This window comes from Schistocerca gregaria, chromosome 1 (assembly GCF_023897955.1).
Source record: "Schistocerca gregaria isolate iqSchGreg1 chromosome 1, iqSchGreg1.2, whole genome shotgun sequence".
Lineage (NCBI taxonomy): Eukaryota > Metazoa > Arthropoda > Insecta > Orthoptera > Acrididae > Schistocerca > Schistocerca gregaria.
In genome coordinates this window covers 1,119,498,349-1,119,521,942 of record NC_064920.1, presented here as the reverse complement: position 1 = coordinate 1,119,521,942, position 23,594 = coordinate 1,119,498,349, and the positions used below count along the sequence as shown (strand labels likewise).

The window sequence follows — 23,594 nt, the reverse complement described above, 5'->3', positions numbered from 1 at the left end:
CTTTTCTAGGAAGACAAAACTTCCAGTATTTTGAGAGCACACTTCATCATTGTTCTGCTGTTACTACGACATTCGCTATCTTTTACATTGTCTTCCACGCTGGCAGTATCAGTAGCAAACAGTTTCATTTCCATACCAGTTGGATATCTTTTGGGATGGAACTACATGTGAATTCAGCAACTTTTTTCTAGCTAAGCCCAGTAAAACATTTTGCATGCCCCGTTTGTAATCCTATGGACTAAAACTTTCCGAAGATATCCTTGCATTTTTTTATACTGATCTTGTACTCATATTTAGAACTAGAGTAGCATTGACGCTGGAGTACAAAGTCTTTCAACAACCGATGGTAAACAACGCCCTCGGTTCAACGCGCAGAGTTACTACACTTAACAACAGCACAGCTGGAAGTGTCTTTGCTCATTTCACTCTGAAAATACTGTGAACAACGCGCAGGATCAATATATGTACATATCACTTCGTACAGAAACAGCTCACAGGTCAAGAACTTCACTAAAGTAAACGAGATCACTGCACTATCAACAACGGCGAAAGTCCCATAGGTACTGTGCAGTAACTCCCCAGTGAAGCCATACCTTGTCAGGCTCTGGGAATCCTCAATTACCCCCCCCCCCCCCCCTCCCGTGTCCGGTTATGTTCTACTCATTATGGCGAATGTTGCACAATTTATAGAAATGTTTTTTTTTTGTTTCATTTTAAACTAACTTATTTTTTTTTAATTTTAGTGGTACTTGAATGATTTGCATAACTTGTATGTGCTTCTTTAACTGTAATTCAACACATTGTTCTATGTGATACTTGATTATAAAAAACAGAATTTTTAACATATTATGCGGCAGATATTCAACAGCGTGTAGACTTACGATTTTCTCTCACCAACATCCACATCTACATGGCTACTCTGTAAATCACATTAATGTGTCTGACAGAGGCATCATCGAGCAACCTTCACAATTCTCTATTGTTCCAATCTCTAATAGCACGTGGAGAGAACGAAGACCTATATTTTTCCATACGAGCTCTGATTTCCCATATTTTACTGTGGTGATCGTTTATTCCTATGTAGGTCGGTGTCAACAAAATAGTTTCGCATTCGGAGGAGAAAGTTGGTGATTGTAATTTAGTGAGAAGCATGCGTCGCAACGATAAAGGCATTTGTTTTTATGACGTCCAGCCAAAATCATGTATAATTTCAGTGACACTCACATATTTCACTATAATACAAAACATTATGCTCTACTTTGTATTTTTTCGATGTACTTCGTCAGTTCTGTCCGGTATGGATCCCACACCGCGCTTCAGTATTCTAAAAGAGGAAAGAGAAGGGAAGTTGACTGATTTATCGTGTGCCCAAAGTTTAACGAATTACTTTTACCACTCACGTGGTTGAACTCACACTTTTCGTTATTTAGGGTCAATTGCCAATTATCGCACCATTCACATATCTATTCTAAATTGTTTTGCAATTTGTGTTGATCTCCTGATGACTTCATTAGTAGATAAATGACAGCGTCATCTGCAAACAATCTAAGACGGCTGCTCAGGTTGTCTCCCTATTCGTTTATATACTCGTAGATAAGGAACAGCAAAGGTCCTATAACACTAACTTTGAGAAGCCAGAATTCATTTCTGCTTTCCGCGATGACTTTCCGTCAATTACCACGAACTGTGACATGTCTGACAGAAGGTCACTGAGACTATATTCCAAAATCACGTAAATTCACTACAAGCCGCTTATGTCGTACAGTGTTAAAAGCCTTCCGGAAATCCAGAAATACGGAATTGATCCCAAATCCCTTGTCAGTAGCACTCAACACTGCATGTGAATGAAGAGCTAGTTGTGTTTCACAGGAAGTAAGTTTTCTAAACGGATGTTGACTGTGTATCAATAGGCCGTTTTCTTAGAGGGAATTCATACTGTTCGAACACTATATATGTTCCAAAACCCTGCTGCATATCGACGTTAACGATATGGGCCTGTAATTTAGTGGATTACTCCTACTACCTTTCTTACATATTGGCGTGACCTGTGCTACATTCCAGTCTTTGGGTACGGATCATTCGTCGAGCGAACGGTTGTATATGATTGTTAAGTATGAAGCTAATGCATCTGCGTACTCTGAAAGGAACCTAACTGGTATACAGTCTGGACGAGAAGTCTTGCTTTTATTAACTGTTTTATTAAGTGGCTTTATTACTCCGATGGTATTTAGTTCTACGTTACTCATGTTGGCAGCTGTTCCTGACTCGAAATCTGGAATAGTTACTTCGTCTTCTTTTGTAAAGGCATTTCGGAAGGCTGTATATAGTTCTCTATTTTGGCAGCACTGTCTTCGATAGTATATCGATTGCTATCGCGCAGAGAACGCATTGATTGTTTCTTGTCGCTAACACACTTTACATACGACCAGAATCACTCTGGATTTTGTAACAGGTTTCGAGACAAAGTCTGATTGTGGAAACTGTTATAAGCATCTCTCATTGAAGTCCGCGCTTAATTTCGAGCTTATGTAAATGTTCGCCGATATTGGAGATTTCTAGTACGTTTAAATTTGGCATGTTTGTTTCGTTGTTTCTGCAACAGTGTTCTGACCGTTTTGTGTACAAAGGAGAATTAGATCCTCGTTTAGTAATGTATTTGGTATAAATAGCTCAATTGCTGCAGATACTATTTCTCTGAATTGAAGCCACATCTGGTCTACACTTATATTATTAATATGGAAGGAGTCCAGATTGTTTCTCAGGAAGACGTAAATTGAATTTTGGTCTGTTTTTTGAATTTATATAATATTCGTTTATTTGTGGAGGATTTGGGTGTTACAGTATACAGCCTCAGTACGAAAACCCTTTGTTCACTGATCCCTGTATGCGTTTTGATGCTCGTTATAAACTAACGATTATTATTTGCTAAGAGCTCAAGTTTCTTTTGAGAACGGTTTACTATTCACGTGGGCTCATGAACTAACTGCTCGAAATAGTATTTAGAGAATGCGTTTAACACAATTTCGGATGATGTTTAATGTATACCTCCGGAATTAAACATGGGTTTTCACCAACATATCGAGGGTAAATTAAAGTCACCACCATTATCGTACGAGTTGAGTATGTGTTTGGAAACAAACTCAGGAGTTATTTGAACATTGTGACGTCGGTGAAAGGATACAATTATTATTTTATTCCGGCTGCCACTACTGATTTCTACCCATACCAGCTCACAGGAAGTATCTACTTCTAACTGCAACAAACACGCCACTGCCAACCATGCTACCCTATACTTTCGGAACACCATTAGGTTCTTGGCAAAATTTTGGCTGAGCTCATCTCCGGCTTTAGCCAGCTTTCATTGCGTATAACGAATTGAGCATCAGTAGTTTCTATTAGGGGTTGGATGTCTCGTACTTTCCCAAAACAGCTAAGACAATTTACAACTTTTATATCGATGGTTCCTGTATCTACGATCTTCCTGTGTTCGGCCTGAACACTTTGTGACTGTTCCCGAGACCCTCTAACCTAAAAAACTGCCCAGTACACGCCACACAGCCTCTGATACCCGGGCAACCGCCTCCTACGTATAGTTGCCACCTGACCTATTCAGGGGAACCCGGGAACCCAACTACGCTTTGGCTCAAATCGAGGAATCTGCAGCCTACACGGTTGCAGTACCATGTGAGCCTCTGATTCAGACCCTCCACACGGCTCTGTGCTAGATGTGTGCAATCGGTCTGGTTGTCTATGCTACCAATGGTGAGCTCTCAAGAATGAATCTGCAAATCCGCAGCCATGTGTTTGCTCTAATAGAATTACCAGTCAAGCTGAAACCATGTGCAAAGCACTAACTCCAAACTACGGCTGTGTCTTCGCCGTCGATAATGTTACCAGTTATGGTGTTTGCCTAGGATACTGGCTAAACTTAGTAATTCAGATTGAGTCTCCCTTACTCCGATATTTTGTTACAGAAAGCAAATTTTATTTCAGTTTCTCTCCCTTTTCCCTAGAAGCCATTTACACCGTCGTTGTAGAAGTCATGTATCTGTGTTCTAATAGTTGTACAGCATTCGCAGTTTTAATATGCCTTGCAGTATCAATAACTGTTGTCTTCTTTTGCAGACTACCGTCACTTACTGAATGCGTGAATGTTGACATTCGCATAATTCAATTCTGTAATGTCAAGTAGCCAGAGGTACGGCCACTATTTTCTATCCTGATGATTGTCTCATGACAGAGACTTCCCTTTTCCCATAGACTTCAACGAAATATTTCCTATTTGTGTGGAGCAGAAGTTGTCATCCGTTGTCCTGCTACGTAGTACCATGTGAGCTGCAAAACAGTAGACAGGAAGGGGCTAGTGCATGACTTTTTTACACATTTGACTATAAGACACTGAGCATTATTTTCAGGTTACTTCGTTACTTAGTAACTTATTTTAATTGTTTCATGTTCCATGGAACCCTTTGCGTGATAAATCCTGATTATATGACACATTTCACTTTACGTTCACACTGCAAATTAATTTGTACATATGGTTACATGCTGAATATTTGTAAGTCTGTTAACAAAAGGAAGATTTTCATATAGGTGTTAGTAGCTCCTATCAGCCATCTTCTACACATTAAAATATCACAAATTGTCCTTCCAAATATAAATAATTGTCACGGAGAAGTTTTGTCCACTTCTTTTCAAATTTCATATTGATTTGCATCACTGGGTAAGTGACAAAAATTTTTTATTTCAGCGCTGTGCCTTCCTTTTTGTGCTAAAGTCAACCTTAATGTGGAGCAATGAATGTAATTTTCTTTTCTCCTGGTACTGTAATTACGTACGTCATTGCTCTTTATAAACTGTAGTTGATTACTTACAACAGACGTCATGAGTGTGAATCAGTAGTCAGAATTCCTTAAACGAATGTCTTCGTCGTGATCTTGGGTGAACACCATACATTATTCATGCAGAATGTTATTGTGCAACGAGTATTTTATTTCTTAACGATGAAGTATTCCAGAACATTATTCCATATTACGTTATTGAATGAAAAAGTGCAAAATTTGTCAACTTACTGATGTGTCTCTCTCCAAGATCTGCGGTGACCCTAGGTGCAAATATGACTGAACGAAGTTTATTATGAGTTCCAAGATGTGCTTCTTCCAGCTTAAGTTCTCATAAAAAAGGACATCTAAGAACTTCGAAGTTTCAACCCTATTTACTATTTCCTTACCATGTGTTACATTTATAAATGTTATAGTAACCCTAAATGTCCAAAACAGAATGTGCTGTGTCTGTTTACTATTGTTTGTGAGACCACCCATAGGAAAAGTGTTATTGATTCTTACAATAGCTTTGTTTAAGATTTCGTCTTTTTCTGGATGCATTCTTGAATTGACTACAATACCAGTGTCATCTCCAAAAGGAACTACTTCTGTTTGTTGAGTACTTGATGGCTGACCGCTTTCGTATGTGAAGAACAATAGTGGACCTAAGACTGAGACTTGGGTCCCCCATACATGAGTTCTCCCCAGTCAGAATTATGTCTTTAGAGCATAATCGACGACTTACTACGATCAACTTTCTATATTCTTCTAGTAAAATATGATATTATCCATTGGTTGGCTGTACCATCAGTGCAAAAGAAATTATTTTATGTTGCAGAAAACTGTGATTCACATAGTCAAATGCCTCTCATTGGTCACAAAAACACCAAAAAGCACTCTTTTGCTATGTAATGCTCGCAAAATCTGGTGAGTGAACATCTAAATGGCATCTCAGTAGAGCAACTCTTCTGAACGTCATACTGTGATTTGATGAGGATATTATTGTTCGTAAGGTTTTATTTTATTGATGTTATAGAATACATCCCATTCTCAAATATTTTTGAAAATGTTATCATAGGTGAAATACTTCTGCAGATACTGGAGGCTTTTGCATCACCTTTCTTAAAATGGGCTTTAACAATGGCATATTTCAGTCTCTCTGAAAAAAAATGCGTTGACTTATGGGGCATTGCATACTTCACATAAGTCCTGCTTAGTATATGGAAGAGAATCTGTGGTACTCTACTGGACTCGCTACCAAAATATGATGCGCTTTTTATATTTGAGAAGAAAATGTGTAGCTATATTCATTTCAGAAGGTGAAGTTGGTGATACAATTCGATGAGTATTATTTATTCAGCTTTCTGCAGAGATTTTTCTCTTTAATTATTCGACTCCGAACTTCTCACTATATTTAAGAAATGAATACATCTGCCACCTGTGACTCATAATTTACAGCCCTTACATTCAGTTCAATGGTCATGTTATCCCGTTCTGTGGCTGGTTTTCCTGTCACACGTATCCGTTCATTCCATGTAGCCTTCACTCTGTTGCTGAAATTACTGATTTCTCTAATCATGTGCTTGTTCCAAGGTTTTTTTAACTATTTTGTTCAGTAATTCCAGTTGCTTTTCTGTGTGTAACGTTTGTTCTGGCAAAAATATGTATTTCATTTATCCTTTTATAAGATTCTTTCCCGCCTCTACTGGTGCATGGTTTTTTAAATATCTGTTTTGTGTCATTTCTGATTAGCTTATGCAGAAAGTTAATTTTAAATAATCATATAACTTTATCGTGGAATAGATTAAGTTTAATCTTACGATTTGGCTCATTATAAATTTCAGCCCATGTTATCTCAACTGTTCTTAAGAACATTTGTCGTGGAATCATTAATAATTCTGATTTCCTCTGAACTGTATCGGTATTCTAAGGTGCTACAATATTTATCCTAACTGACTGCACATAATATAAGAGAAAGCATTTGTTACTCAGAGAACAGTATCTTCTCCCTTCCAACCTCACAAAAGAAAAATCTATACTCAGGTCACCAAAGACTGTCTTTCGAAGTTTCAGAGAAGTTTAATTTCTCTCATATTTCGAGGAAGATTGTTACAAAGTCGGGATCCTGATCTACGAAATTATTTACAAGTTATAGGAGTGTTGTGTACTGTTACAGAGAGGACTTTACTGCGTTGAGAACGAGAATTGCCGACAGATTTTTTGGCTTGCATGTAGGTATAATTCCAGGTTATCGGTGAATAAATTATATTTCCAACGGGAAAAAAGTTCTTGACATAATTAGCATGTAATAGTAATGGCTTCAGTACTAATTCTAGTGAGACCCTGACAACTACACTCCTCCTCTGCGACCTCTATACCGATCATTGCACACTGCAGGCGGTACGTAAGTTATGGGGAGAACCGTTGTGTAGAAAATGGCAAAACTACAATTCATTTTCCAAATGAAAAAATCAGTGCCATGTGAAAGCTTTCCCCACATCAAACGAGGCAGCCCAGTCTCAATTGCACGTAATGCAAATATTTCGTAAACTTACATACACTTTCACATGAGATAATACTAAAATATTCCTGGAAGGAGGGTGGTGAGGGGCTGGGAAGAGGTGCCGAGTAGAAGTACATCCAGTCACCCTCTACCTCTAACATTGACATTTTTTTGAGTCATCAGTCTTCTTACCGGTTTGATGTGGCCCACTAGAAACTCCTCTCCTGTGATAACCCTTCATCTCAGAGTAGCACTTGCAATCTACTTCCTCAATTATTTGCAGAGTGTATCCCAATCTCTATGATCCTTTAAAGTTTATGAACTCTACAATTTTATCTAGAAACATCGAACTCATTCCCTTCCACTTGTCAGTGTTTCCCACTCTGCTTAGACCTTCCTCATTCCTTAACCGATAAGTAAATCAAATTTTCAACATTATTCTGTAGCACCACATCCCAATTGCTTCAATTCTCTTCTGTTCCGGTTTTACCGCACTCCATGTTTCACTACCATACAGTGGTGTACTCCAAACATACATTCTCAGAAATTTCTACCTGAAATTAAAGTTTATATTTGACTCTAGTACATTTCTCTTGGACAGGAATGCCCCTTTTGCCAGTGTCAGTCTGCTTTTGATGTCCTTCTTGCTCCACCCGCCATTAGTTATTGTAGAATTCCTTAACTTCATCTACTTCGTGACCATCAGTCCTGATGTTCAGTATCTCGCTGTTCTCATGTATGGTACTCCTCATTACTTTCGTCTTTCGTCGATTTCCTCTCAGTCCATTTTCTGTACCCGTTAGACTGTACATTCCATTCAGCAGGTCTTGTAATTGTTCTTCACTTTCACTCAGGCCAGCAAAGTCTTTAACGAATCATGTCAATGATATCATTTCATCTGGAGCTTTACTTCCACTACTGAACTTTCCTTTTACTTCCATTATTGCTTCTTATATGCACAGACTGAAAATGCCTACACCCCTGCCATACACCCTTTTTAATCCGAGCACTTCGCTCTTGGTTGTCCACGCTTATAATTCCCTCTTGGCTCTTGTACATATTATATAATACCCTCCTCTCCATATATCTTACACCAATGTTTCTCAGAATTACGAACATCTTGCAACATTTAACTCTGGCTTACGTTTTTTTCCAGGTCGACAAATCCTAAGGACGTGTCTTGATTTTTCTTTAGTCTTGTTTCGATTTTCAACTGCAATGTAAGAATTAACTGTGTGGAGCCTTTACGTTTCCTGCAGCCAAACTGACCGTCATCTAACACATCCTCAATTTCCTTTTCCATTCTTCTGTACTTTCGTCTTGTCAGCAACTTGGATGCATGGGCTATTAATCTGGTTGTGCAACAATTCTCGCACCTGTAAGCTCTTTCAGTCTTCGGAATTGAGCGAATGATATTTTTCCGAAACTCAGATGGTTACAAAACACTCGTTCGACATATAAATGAGTATTGGTCATTAGTGTGGGACCCATACCAGGTCGGGATGAGAGAGGTGATAGAGGAGAGCCAAAGAAGAGCGGCGTGTTTCGTCACACCGTTACTTGGTGGGCGTGATAGCGTTACGGAGATGTTTAGCAAACTTAAGTGGCTGACCCTGCAAGAGAGGCGTTCTGCATCGAGGTGTAGCTTGGTGTCCAGGTTTCGAGAGGGTGCGTATCTGGATAAGGTAGCGAATATATTGCTTCCCCCAAATTATACCTCCCAAGGAGACCATGAATGTAAAATTATAGATATTCGAACGCGCACGGAGGCTTTCCGGCAGTCGTTATTCCCGCGAGCCATACGCGACTGGAATAGGAAAGGGAGGTAATGACAGTGGCACGTAAAGCGCCCTCCACCACACACTGTTCGGTGGCATGCAAGGTTTACATGTTCATGTAGATGTACATGGTATGTCGGCCGACTCATACACTCTACACACCAACGTCATTAGTAGTTTTGTTGCCACTTCTGTTAGAATGCTATCTACCCCTTCTACCTTATTTGACCTTAAGTCTTCTAAAGTTCTCTTAAATTTTGATTCTAATACTGGATACCCTATCTCTTCTAAATCGTCTATTGTTTCTTCTTCTATCAAATAAGACAAAGAATCTGCCTCATAAAGACATTCAATGTGCTCTTCCCTTACATCCGCTGTCTCCTCTGCATTTAACATTGCAGATCCTGTTGCACGTTTAATGTTAAAACCCTTGTTTTTAGTTTCACCGAATCTTGTTTTCGCTTTCCTGTAAGCTGAGGCTTCACCTTTCGACAACTATTTCTTTTTCGGTTTCTTCACATTTTTCATGTAGTCATTTCGTCTTAGTTTCCCTGCACTTCCTGTTTATTTCATTCGTCAGTGACTTCTATTTCTGTATTCCTGAAATCTCCTTAGCATTATTGTACTTACTTCGTTGATCCCCCCTACGAACAATTTCTTCGTTTACCCTCAGTTTCTTCGCAGTTACATACTTTGTACCCATGTTTTCCTTTCCAATATCTGCTACTGCCCTTTTTAGAGATGCCCATTCGTTTTCAATTGTACTGCGTACTGAACTATATCTTATTGCTGTACCTATAGCCTTAGAGAACTTCAAATGTATTTCGTCATTCCTTACTAATTCCGTGTCATATTTCTTTGCATGTTGATTCTTCCTGACTAAACACTTAATCTGCAGCCTCCACTTAATCACTACTACATTCTCTTCTCCTGGCTGCACCTTACAATACGGAATGAGATTTCGGAATCTCTGTTGACGAAGTTATAATGTAACTTAAATCCTCTCGTATCACCCTGTCTCCTCCAAGTACACCTCCTCCTCATGTGATCATTGGTCAAAGTACTCACTATTACCAGGAGACATTTATTACAGAACGCAATTCGTCTTTCTACTCTGTCATTCATAAGCCCACATTCCTTTGTAACCTTTTCTTCTACTCCTTCACCTACAATTTCACTTCTGTCTCCCATGACTATGAAATTTTCATCTCCTCAAATGACTCTGAGCACTATGCGACATAACTTCTCAGGTCATCAGTCGTCTAGAACCCAGAACTAATGAAACCTAACTAACCTAAGGTCATCCCACACATCCATACTCGAGGCAGGATTCGAACCTGCGAACGCAGCGGTCGCTCGGCTCCTGACTGCAGCGCCTAGAAACGAACGGCCAGTACGACATGCTTCATCTCCTCTTACGTACTGTATTACCCTTTCACTACCCTCATACACTTCCTCTGTCTCTTAATTTTCAGCTTGCGATGTCGGCATGTATGCCTGCAATATAGTTGTTGGTCTTGGTCTACTGTCGATTCTGATAAGAACTACCCTTTTATTGATCTGTTCTGAGGAACGCAATCTCTGCCCTACATTCCTATTCTTATCCGATCCTAACCCCGTTAACCAGTTTCTGATGCTTTTCATATTATCATATACTCATGTGACCAGGAATCGTCTTCTTTCCACTTCACTGGCCCCTACTATATCTACATTGAGCCTTTGCATTTCCCCTTTCTGATTTTCTTGTTCGCTACTACGTTCAAGCTTCTGATGTTACACGCCCCTACACGGAGAACGCTATCCTTTATTTGTCTATTCAGTCTTTTTCTCATGGTCACCTCCCCCTGACAGTGCCCATCCACAGATCCAGATGGAGGACTTCTCCAGAATCTTTTGCCAATGGAGAGACCATCATGTCACTTTTTCAATTACAGCCCACATGTCCTGTCGATACCCATTATATAACTTTCATGCAATGGTTTGCATTGCTTTCTGCATCCTCATGCCGTTGATAATTGTTGATTCTTCTGCCTTTAGGGGCAATTTCCAATCCCAAGGACCAGAGAGTGTCGTAAACCTCTGTCCGCTACTCCGCGAAATTTGAGATGGCCCTTGGCAGAATGGAGGTGATTTCTTTTGCCGAGGTCTTCTGCCGCCATTGCCGTTTATGAATCAAAATTTAAGCCGTAGCTGGTTTCGAAGCCTGGACCGACGACGTTTTGAATTCTACTCAAAGACATTGCCCCTAGAACATAGGTGCCTCCAAACATTGTCATATTCAGACTAATTCGCCGACCCAGTAACGACGCGGGATAAGTTCGAGACAAACAACACGAATTGGGAAGCTTTAGTGAGGGATGAATTTAAAAAACGTTGACTGCCATTTTAAAAGTTGCCACTTGCATAAAAGACTTTCTAGTGTCTTCTTAGAACGTCAGCCAATCGCAAAGTTTTTGAAAACAGCTAGGGAAATTGTGATGAGCACCACACCCATGGTCTGACTGGACAAGGAAGTGGCAGTAAATTGGCAATATCTATTTTAAACCCAGCACTTAATTCATAAGAAACAAGTGTCCCAAGAATTTTGCCACACAACTCACTGTTTCTTATCAATCACAACATAATAATTCCGGTCTCGCTTTTCTTTTGGGGTCATTTGCGGACATGTTTATATCTCATAACTGCTGCTTACTGACAAGCCTAAGCGAAATTGATCGCTCCTTTTTCGTAACGAACAAATACCAACGTGGTCACCTGTTGTGGTGGTTCTCCTATTCTACAGGCTCTTAGGTTCGTTCAACAGTCTGGTCCGTGGAAACCTGGGTGCTGCGAGATGCAGTCACCAACTTATGGATAATCCACACAAAACGGCATCTTAGTATAAATTCCCGAGACTACTACGATATTAGAGGTAGAGTACTTGCCCACGAAACGCAAAGGTCCCGAGTTCGAGTCTCGGTCGGGCACACAGTTTTAATCTGCCAGGAAGTTTCATATCAGCGCACACTCCGCTGCAGAGTGAAAATCTCATTCTGGAAACATCCCCCAGGCTGTGGCTAAGCCATGTCGGCGCAATATCCTTTCTTTCAGGAGTGCTAGTTCTGCAAGTTTCGCTGGAGGGCTTCTGTAAAGTTTGGAAGGTAGGAGACGAGGTACTGACAGAAGTAAAGCTGTGAGTACCGGACGTGAGTCGTGCTTGGGTAGCTCAGATGGTAGAGCACTTGCCCGCGAAAGGCAAAGGTCCCGAGTTCGAGTCTCGGTCGGGCACACAGTTTTAATCTGCCAGGAAGTTTCATATCAGCGCACACTCCGCTGCGGAGTGAAAATCTCATTCTGTACTACGATATTTCAAATTTTTAATAAGATCTGACTTGAGTTATTGAAATGTGCCTAAGCAGAAGACGTGGCCTGGGAGATATTTGATAACTTTGACAGGATGCGGTAAAGTCACGACTAAAACTCATTTCGGAACACTTTCTGCTAACATGCAATATCGAAAACAGTAGTAACCGCTGTCGACTTTCGGTAGCGTTAGATACGGGCCTCTCACAAGAATTTATGTACGTGTTTTGCAGATATATGAAAACGCGACGTTATGGTGCGGTTTATTGTAATTATTGTAACAATTAAACGTCATAAAACGGATTATCAAAGGATATCTGTTTCGTGCAAGAGTTTCCTTACAGGAAAAGTTTATTACCATCTATAATTCAAAATGAGACGAACTGTTATTATAACTTGCAGTATTAGAGGAAACGGTTCATTCATAATTTATCACAATCATGTCATCATTATCATTAAACGTCAGTTAACAGTGCATCAACAATATAAGCCTTCAAGCCATAGTAAGATATCAAAGATAGGAAATTACTACTCCATGTCAAAGTATGAACGTAATAGTTAATGTGGTAGTATGTGGAGTCGAAGGATGTAGGTACGCATCCCACTACACTGAAATATATGTATATATGCTCCTCATCTTAGAGATGATTACTCATTTTATGACTTTCATCACTGGTATGTTTTCCACTACTTGACTATATTTACACTTCCGTCTGATTACAGAAAGAAAGATGAAGAAAATATTAGGCGATTTCCGAGTGCGTGGTTAGGCAGGAAGCAAGGAAAACAACTAAAATTGCCGGGAGTGAAACGAGGAGCATTAACATTTACATTCTTCCTTGAAACAAAGACATTAGCTTTTCTTGTGGTTGTCGATATTGCGCGTGGTGTATCTGTAGGTCGTCTTGTAACATGAGTGTTACCCAAAATTCACCAAAGTCAAAGAGTAATATTCTAGTTAAGCTCGTAATCATTCATCAGAAGAAACCACCCAAGTCCAAGCTATTAATCACTTCCAGGAGAATTAAAAATCATCCTCATTTTATTTTCTGGCAATGAATACATCAACGTGGAACTGAGAACTGTAACTATATTTTATTTTCAGTACGATATCCAAGAATAATTCCATATTTATAGTTACGCTCTGTACGGATTCGAACAAGACCTAATGCAACACAGCACTGAATTTTATTGTTCTAAAATATTATGAAGTCGTATCTTCGACATTCGCGATTATTTGCTCTTTTACGCCCGCCATATTCCCTATGGGCCGTGGGCTATCCGCGGATGGTGTGCAACTGCCGGCCGTAAGACTAACATCGGTGCTTGCTGATAAGAACTACGCTTTCTGCAATGTATATTACACATTGATTAACATGGAATTTCCCGCATTTTTGACCTGGCTGCGCTCTCAACTCTCCCTTTATCAAACATATCCAAACGACCAATTTTCAGGGTTGGCTTAAAAGGTAAATTACGTCACTTTGGTGATTGACTTTCCTCGCGCATACTATGTTCCATGTGAAAATTTCAGTTATTTGTCTGTGATTCATGACAAGAACATTCAGTAAATAAGTGTCACTTTGATGGTAAGCGCTGTAGATTTGCTGAAAGCTCAAGCCGTAGTGTTTGTAAGAAAATATTTAATATCGCCGAAAATCATACACTGCGAGAAAAACTTTATTTTTCAGAGCTTTAGGTAGCATGTTGATGAGACGTGGAATTTCTAGGAAAGCGCAGTCGCAGCACCCATTCCTAACGTTGAGATTGCCTCACAATCCACATCTCTGCTGCAGGCATTCTCCTAGACTAATGTATGAATCTAGGACCACACTTAATATATGTATACATTTCTTTCATCTTCGCAGATGTTCCGCAGAGCTCTCGCCTTTTTCTGTCTCCCTTGTGGGCGGGAGACCGACACCGAAGATCTTCGTGTCGTAGCGGTCTGCGATGACGACGCAGATCCTGTACCATTCGACCCACAGGTGAGCAGCGTCGAGGAGTGTGCAGATTTTACATAATCAAAGTGATCATTAATTAGCGCATCACATTTGAGTTTAGCGCGAGAACTTCTGCATTTTCTAAAGATTACCCAAGTACCGGTAGCTAATAGAGATCGATTACTTACTAATAGCTTTAAGGTTAACTTCTGTAGCGGGCTGTAACTCAGTTTTACTGGGTTACTGTTACCAGGGCTAATTGGTCAGTAGATGTATCACACGGAAAACCTCGGTTCAGCTTCCGGGATACCAGCGAACTGTCTTTGATTGGAGGACGGGAACGGGTTACTCAGCCTTCAGAGACCTATTGAGGAACTAGTGAGACTGAGAAGTGGAGGCTCCAACACATGGATAGTAACAATAACTTGTAAAGCGGTGTGCTTATCCCACTCCCCTGCATACCGCATTCAATGACACGAAGTCAGAGGATGGCCCGGCCATTGGACGGTATCCATGGTCTGTGGGTGGAATCACTGTGTCGGCACGAAGGGGTATCGGACGAGGTGGAGGTACCTCACGCCACAGGTGAACCCTGAAGAACCTCGTCTGCTATATGACCGATCGGTCATTTTTGTCTTTTATACAGTCATTTATTATCTTTGGCGTCAATATTACTATCCCAACCTAGATTTTACCATTCCTACCACATTCTCCCACTCCTGTTCGATTTCATCTAGCTCCAGATGGACCATGTAATGAAAACGTGGATGAAGACTAACTGTTTACGCACTTAATTGGCAACTAACCACACATCTTCAACTTGAAGCCGACTATTCATTATTTGTGATAGTTTAATCTCAACTCCGATGCAAGAGAACAGTAATTTCATCCACACTTCCTCAAACATGATCAGAATTTGTTAAAGGATAAATCTTGTGGACGGGGAGGGGTAAGCCAAGTTAAATAGCTAAACAATATAACCAATTATAACTATTATCACTTTGCTTTGTGGACACATTGCTGAGAGAATGAGGTTTCATGTTGCTTCGTGGGACTGCTCGTTCCATTGCTGATTAGTGTCTTCAGCACAGCAGCACATCCTGTCGTGTGACCTCCGCCGTGGTCAGGCCATTGACTCCATGTCCGAACTAAACTGAAACCCGTGAAACGGATGATTCGTGTTTCGGTTTCCTCGTTAAGCATCGACATATAAATGATGGACATGATTTAACCGAACCGGGGAGTGACATCAGTACTGAGTACACAGTTAATGTTAGCGGCTCAACATTCCCGACGTTTAAGACTTCGTGTTGACTGGGGTTGCCGTTAAGTATTTCACGAAGTCAACGAGCGGATGCTCTCGTCCGCATTGCCATAAAAACCCTTCAGAATGCCTTATTAACCTGACATATGTCTTACACAAGAAATCGGAATTTTATGGTCTCCACTGAGAAAATTACATGACTCTAGATACGTAATTATAAAAACACAGTACCTTGTACTAGAAAACGTGAGTGTCTTAGATTATGGTTAAACAATGAGAAATAAATAAAGCGAAAAACAATAAATGTAAACATGACGACTGAAACCAAACTCTCGCAGGATTTCAACGTGGTGTGGATGCGGTTCCGTTTGGGCCCCGGTCAACAGGAAGGTGCTCCTCCGAAGACAGAAGAGCCGCAGAAGATGCCGATGTCAGCTGATGGAGGAGACGTCAGTCCTTGGCTGCAGGACACACAGCTGGAGGAGCGCACCATGGGAAAGGTAAGACCACATTATGATTACCAGGGAGGGCCAGAATATTGAAGGTATTATTTGAGTTACCTTGTTTCTTATTAGTCCACCTAATTCTTAACATTCTTCTATACCACCACATGTAAAACCCTTAGATTCCTTTCCGTTTCGGTTTTCGTACGGTGTATGATTTACTAGCATGGCATTGTTGTCCTCCGAAAGCACATTCTTTTTTTTTTTATTACCATTAGACTTCTCTTGGCCACATTTTCCCTCTTTTCCACTGCTGCTTTGGTTTCTATGTCCTCCTGGAGTCTTCCATCATGGGCTATTTCCCTTCCAAAGCAGATGAAACCCCTAAATTCGCATCCGCCGTGATCGAGAATTTTGACGTCAAGGTTGAAGGTATTTTCATTTCTCCACTTCTCATTGTTTTTCGGTTTACTCTCACTCCACGTCGTGTTTTCATATAGACCATTCCATGTAATAGATCTATTCTTCTTCCTCATTTTCACGGAAGATAGCATTGTCATCATTGAATATTGTTAATCATATCCTTTAATCTTTAATTTTAGACCAACTTTTGAAACTTCCTTTAATTGCGTTATTGCTTCTGTGCAGAAATGATAGTAAAATATTGCTGTAATTCTGAGTTCTTTCTTACACTCTTTCTAATCCGAGACCCTTGCCCCTTGTCTCTCAAGTTTGATTTATGCTTTATTCCTATGTCTCTCAGAATTTCGAATATCTTACACCATTTCACATAGTTCTACTATTTTTCCACATTTACTTACCCAACTACCGTGTCTTGATTTTTCTTCAGCCCTTCTTCCGTTGTGAATCACAATGCCAGATATTCCTGTCCACTTTTCTGTATATTATATCTAGTGTATATTCTCTTCAGCCGCTTGGATATACGAGGTTTTGAGTAAATTGTACGGTATCTCTCGCGCTTATTTACCCTTGCTATCCTCGGAATTTTATTGATGACATTTTTCCATCTATCGTGTTGATGTACGGAGCTGATAGCATTAAAATGCGTATCTACACGTTCACGAAATTTGCAGTTAACAGGACGGAATAGTTAATTCTGTGAGGGATTTCGCCAATTCATAGCGGAGGGAATTCTTCCACTTACTCAATGATTCTCTTTACAATTGTACGGAACTTGTTTCCTCCGCAGTTCCATTCAGTACCTCCTTGTTAGCTACGTGATGTGCCCATCTAACATTCAAAGTTTTTCTGTACCATCAGATTTAGAAAGCCTCTACGGCATTTGTTTCTACTATTTAAAGTGATTTTGAAACTACCTCAAGTAGTTTTCGATGCCAGTGTCGCATGGAATGTAGCGAATTAACATAAAAAGATAAGGTAATGAGGTCGACTACTTACAAGTGTTTAAAGGAGATCAAAGGCCGAGCGATGTTACACTCATTTTTGAGAAACTGCACTAGTTTGAAACAGAACTTTCGATTTTCCCGTACGACGGAATATACTGTGTTCAATGCGGATCACTGATTACTCAGACAGGGTCATCGGCACATGACATTTAACGGTTCCTTTGTACCGTACAGACTAGCACTTTAGCTAGGACTACTTTCGAACACGTTCCTGGCCGTCCTCACTTGGGTGTTTCGTAATTTCTCTAATTCGCATAAGGAAATTTTGGAGTGGTTCCTTCGAAAGGGTACGGCCGCTTTCCTTCCCCATCCTTCCCTAATAAAAACTGGTGTTCGGCCTCTAATGACCTCGTCCTCGACGGGACATTAAACACTAATCTCGTGTTACGCCACCTCCTCCGATTCCGTTCTGGGCTGCCAAACCGTCTCTTGCACGAAAAACCAGAAATAGTTCATCACTATTTCGTTTCTGTAGTTAAATGGCCAATATCTTTGAGTGCAGTGAAATACATGATAATCCACACAACAACGGCGAACTACGAGACAGTTCATCTGGAGGCATTAACAGTGTCTAATCAATTGATGCTAATAATACAAGATTTGCGTATTTTATTCTAAATTCTAGCTTTGGTTCTTAGAGGAGCTCTCACAACTAATGCCAAGTAGATCTTCGGCTGTGTCCTATTGCTAAGTAAATGTTCAAACAATATCAACTTTTTCCAAAACGCTTCTTAAGCTGCGCGCACATCAAATTACATATACGCGAACAGTCTACTTTTACGCATTTCAATGTGAGTACTCGTTTTCTGTGCAGGTGGGTGACGCGACTGTTGTCTCGACGGTCGCCGTGGTGCACTCCGGCCCATGCGATGGCTCTTCCAGTGAGGGGGAGCTGCCGCCTCCAGATCGCCGCAGACGCGGCTGCCGCCGTTGCTGGGCGGAAAGGCTGGGCGAGAAGGTGGTCGTTCTGCCACACGGTCGCCAGGGGTACCGCCTAAGTAGGAGATAAAATTTTGTCATGGAGAAGGGAAATTGAAACCCTGCAGAAACTGCAAATTTCTGGTCATGTGAAAATGATAAAATTCACAACAACAACGAGAAGAGAGTTTCTAAATCTCTCCGTAAGATATTATGGAATAATATTGTATGGGAGAACGCTAAGAAAGAAATTTTTAAAGTGTGGTGCAGAACATATTACTGTAGGGAGCAGACATTTTTCCTGAAACGGGGAGCGTTAGGGAGATAATAAGAAAATTGGAAAAGGACGATATGAGAAGACGTCTGCAGGTAACGAAACAGGAAAATTACGATATGAAGTTCGGAGGCCAATGGAGATAACGTGCTCCATAGCTAAAATCTTTGTGGATTACAGACCGGTGGTACCGGTACGTCCGACTATTAATCAAAGTTTATCGCCAAGGAAGATTTAAACTGAGAGGCGCGGGGAAGAAGGAAGGGAGTCCAGCGTTAAAACGTGAAGAATACAGACAGGAAGCATTGGAAGACCGGAAGACTGGAACAGCAGTAGCCTGTCGAGATCGAAAACGGCTAAATGTTAGGATAAAACGCTGTCAAAGATGAGAAGACTTTTTTCGCAGCTCAGCTTCGATTTGTCGTGCAAATTGGAAAAATGATACTGACGGAACAAAGGGTGATTTTGTGAAGTGTTTCTCACCGGTTCGTTGTTTGTCTTTTATGAGCTTATTGTAAACCAGTAACGGAAGACATAAAATACGAACAACAACGTAACAGTTGACCTTTCGCATATACAGTAAGCAGTTTAACGAAGGAAACTGGTGCAGTGATCCGTCCCGTGTTGCTGAAAAGAAGTGGTAACATTTTTGGTTTTTGTGCCGCTTTCGAGGGAGTCATGCAAATTCATGTTACTGAAGTCAGTGTATTCTATATTAACAAACCACTTGTTTAACAGTCAATAAAATTTTAATGGTGAAATAACATAAAAGTGTTTTCTTGGTTTTGTAAAAATATTAATAGATTCTTACAGTATTGGTTGTTTATGACAATGTGTTCCTTTGAATATTCTGTGACTTAGTATTTAACTCTCCTAATAAGGACAAGGCGAGTTAAACTGACGTAAGGTCTACTGATTTAAAGATGCTAGGTCACAAAGTATCACTCTCTCGGAATAACTGGCTTGGATTCGTCTTTTGCCCCCTATATGAATTAAGAATGTTTGATCTGCAATCGGTTGTCGGCATTTTGTTCTACTAAATGAAGAGAATATTTTAAACAACTACTAAAATACGTAGTTATCTCCATATAATGGCATCAACAGTGGCTATAAAAATTTCACCTAAGCCTGTTATTGTTTTTCATAGAACAGCACCCACCAACTTTTCATTTGATATTCACTTAATGACTCAAGAGAGAGATTAATGTTGGTCTCGCGGTTAAGGCGTTCAGTCTGGAACTGCGTGACTGCAACGGTCGTAGGTTCGAATCCTGCCTCGGGCATGGATGTGTGTGATGTCCTTAGGTTAGTTAGGTTTAAGTAGTTCTAAGTTCTAGGAGACTGATGACCACAGATGTTAAGTCATATAGTGCTCAGAGCCATTCGAACCATTTGAACCCTTTCTTGATTATTGATTGCTTGGCGTATAATTCATTCAGGATATTTACCAAAGTAATATTATCAGTACAGAAAACGCAAGAAAATATACTGATATGCCGTTTGCTGAGAATGTGCTTACAGACAAGACGTGTCAGTTAATTGCTGATGCTAGACTCCGAAGAAAACATGCAGAAACTGATGTATGACTATCAATTCACTATCAGAAAACCGTTTAACGTATAGTCAAATCTTCGGTGAGTTTGAAATGTGTCACGAACCACATAAATCTATAGAATGAAAATATCACTGACAATTGTAGAAAGACACAAGGTATCATTACTTCATGTCAAAACAAACGTGAAGAGTCCCAACGGGTAAATGGAAATAATTAAATTAGTTTTTCAACGTTTTCGTAGAAGTATGGTACACCTACATCTACATCTCAATTAAGACACTGGCACAGGCTTCATCGAACCACCATCAAGCTATTTCCCTACTGCTCTCGTGTGGGAAAAACGAACACTTAAAAATTTTTGTGCGAGCCCTAATTTCTCTTAGTTTATTATGACGATCATTTCTCCCTATGTAGCAGGGCGACATCAGAACATTTTAGAATTCCGAGGAGGAAGTTGGTGATTGAAATTTCATGAAAAGATCATGTCTCAACGAATCACGCCTTTGTCTTAATGAAAGCCACCCAAATTCGCGTGTCATATCGGTGACACTCTCTCCCATATTACGCGATAATACAAAATGATCTACTCTTCTTTGAACGTTCCCGGCGTTCTCTGTTAACCTCATCTGATGTGGATCCCACACCGATCGACAGCACTCGGGAAGACGACGGATAATCGTACTGTAGGCGGTCTCTCTTTAGTAGACTTCAGTATGGCATCGTGTAACATCAGTGTAACTGGTATATATTCTGCTTGATGATCAGATTCGATAACATTCATGGAGTACGTGTAGAATAAATTATGGAGCATGAACGCAAATTATACGAAATGAACATACTAACAATAGTAATGCTTTTCCACACCGTCTAGTGATTCTTGACAGTTTACATAAATTAATTCCCACGAGAACACAAGTAAACTACTTAGGTTTTTCAGTAGCCACCTAACAACGCAACGTAGTACCACATACCAACCAATTCCCTCCTAACATACACATACACCCAAACACGAACACACACTATTCATAGAAATTGCTGTAGCTGCTAACATATTAATTTACCCTGCATAGATTATAATAGGTAACCGATAATTCGGATCCAGTATTCTGTAAAAACAAATATTTATACTGGATAATACCGCTATTATCTTATTCACATCGAATTATTCTATGAATTGTCGCTACACTTATAATGTTTATGACCAAATTTTTCGAAGTGTAGACTATTAAGACAGAAGAGAAAACTAATATTTAAAGACTCAACTAGAACGACCTGGTTTTTCATCGCTTTTCTTTTAAATAATATAAGGACGTATGGAAAGGCCAACTGATTTATTTTTAAGACTCCCTGAGTCACTAATTACTTTGTGGTGCCATTAAATTCTAACCACATAGTATCTGGTGTCAAAAGAATCGGCAACCATTTTCTTTTACGTATTAGGAGATATCAGTCTTTGCCCTAAAACGAAGATACTGAAATAGAAGAAAATAGACTCAAAATAAATAACAAAGCTAAAGACTATGCTCGAAAGGTAATCTTGCAGGGCACCTGACGCTTATGTGGCGCAAAGAAAAGGAATCGGTGGTTCAGTGTCCTTTATAAATTCTCACGTCTAGATTGGCATAAAACGCAATATTTCTGTTATTATAAATAGTTAAGCTCACTTTCAGATTAGTGTTATTCAACAAGTGCTCCAATAGCTCTACAGTGTAAGGAAGTCTACCTCCCGAGTGGACACCGCTCATAAAGGAGTACTTTTCGCTACAAAGAGATGGTTGTAGTCTTCGAACCAACTTACCACGCTTGTCTACTCTGTGCGAACACTTTCGTCTCTACTGTGGTGTCACCGCCACACACCACACTTGCTAGGTGGTAGCCTTTGAATGGGTCGCGGTCCGTTAGTGTACGTCGGACCCGCGTGTCGCCACTATCAGTGATTGCAGACCGAGCGCCGCCACACGGCAGGTCTAGAGAGACTCCCTAGGACTCGGCCCAGTTGGACAGCCGACTTTGCTAGCGATGGTTCACTGTCTGCATACGCTCTCATTTGCAGAGACGACAGTTTAGCATAGCCTTCAGCTACGTCATTTGCTACGACCTAGCAAGGCGCCACATTCAGTTACTATTCTGAACAGATAATATTGTGAATCATGGACCGTCAAGAGCGACGTTCATCATTAATGGATTAAAGTTAAGTATCAAACTAATTTCGTCAGCTTTCTGAATTCTCATTCCTTGTCATGTTTCAGACCTCAGTATAGTTCTTCCCTTCTCACGCCAGCCTGCGTGAGCTAAGCCACGTGCATTTCGGCCTCCTCCAGTAACACAGTGTTGGCTCTTCAGCCAACACAACATCTACATAATCAACATTCTCTACACTCATGTGAACCTAAATACTTTATTCAAGGTTTTGGCATCCTCTACAATACCTCTAGTCAAGTTACGCTATAAGCTTCTTTCCCCGGTTGGACTCAGTACGTCTCCTTCAGTTACTCGATCTTCTCAACTAATTTACAACATTCTTCTAAAGCACGAACTTCAGAACCATCTACTGTCATCTCGACTGACCAATATATAGCGAATGTTTCAGTTTCGTACATGACTGAACTAGGCACGAGTACCGCCGGAAAAAACTTACTAATACTTAAATTTATCTTTTCGCCAGAAATTCGAGTCTTGCTGCTGCCGGCCTAGAGTTTATACTGTCTCGACTTTGTCCATCATCAGTTACTCACAGGTTGAGAGAGTGTCTGGTTTTATTTCAGCGGTTACGAAATCCAGTTAAAATAACAAAGAATTTGGCGGTACTATCGCAGTTTTCATTTGACTTTATATATCCTCTGACCTGTAAATATGCACTACTTTTTCTGAAAACTGTGACATAAAGCCGTTGAATCCTCAAGAGCGGCAAGATGGCGGACAAATACTGTGTCACGTCCTTGATGTCCTAGGGGCTGGTACTGGGAAAAAAATTGACGCCCAGGTTGGTCCCACACAGGATCTAATAGAGGCAGACATGGGGATTTTGCTGGTCATACGAGAAACTATATCTATGCTGACCCTTGGACATACTGGGCACTGCTGTATCGGAAAAGGCCAAGATATGATGGCAAGGTAATGAAAGCCGGAGATAGCAGTGGTGCAAAAATGAAAAATAAAAAGAAATATTGATAAATAGTCCCAGTCTTGAGTTTGTACCTTCTGACCTAATCTCCTCCTAATCCTCTATCTGCCTACATCCATTATGCATGTAGCGCAAAAAATGAAACAATCACAACATAGAATCTCAGTGAGCATTCAATTGAAATCGACAGAGTATCCACA

The 23,594-nt window shown here is 40.3% G+C and overlaps 1 protein-coding gene across 1 annotated transcript; it reads left to right on the top strand.

The window, feature by feature from the left end:
• The first annotated feature begins 2,408 nt into the window (after positions 1-2,408).
• On the top strand, positions 2,409-19,486 carry LOC126328382 (uncharacterized). Its single transcript, XM_049996034.1, has 4 exons — positions 2,409-2,558; positions 14,315-14,434; positions 15,992-16,153; positions 18,338-19,486. Exons 2-4 carry the CDS (start codon positions 14,315-14,317, stop codon positions 18,530-18,532), a joined length of 477 nt encoding a protein of 158 aa, XP_049851991.1. The 5' UTR covers positions 2,409-2,558; the 3' UTR covers positions 18,533-19,486.
• Positions 19,487-23,594: the final 4,108 nt, after the last annotated feature.

What these genes read in the sequence shown, in the direction of transcription:
- LOC126328382 (XM_049996034.1), top strand. Translation starts at nt 14,315, where the DNA reads ATGTTCCGCAGAGCTCTCGCCTTTTTCTGTCTCCCTTGTGGGCGGGAG. An exon ending in CTGTACCATTCGACCCACAG is followed by an intron (nt 14,435 to 15,991) that starts GTGAGCAGCGTC and finishes AAACTCTCGCAG; the next exon opens with GATTTCAACGTGGTGTGGAT. An exon ending in AGGAGCGCACCATGGGAAAG is followed by an intron (nt 16,154 to 18,337) that starts GTAAGACCACAT and finishes TTTTCTGTGCAG; the next exon opens with GTGGGTGACGCGACTGTTGT.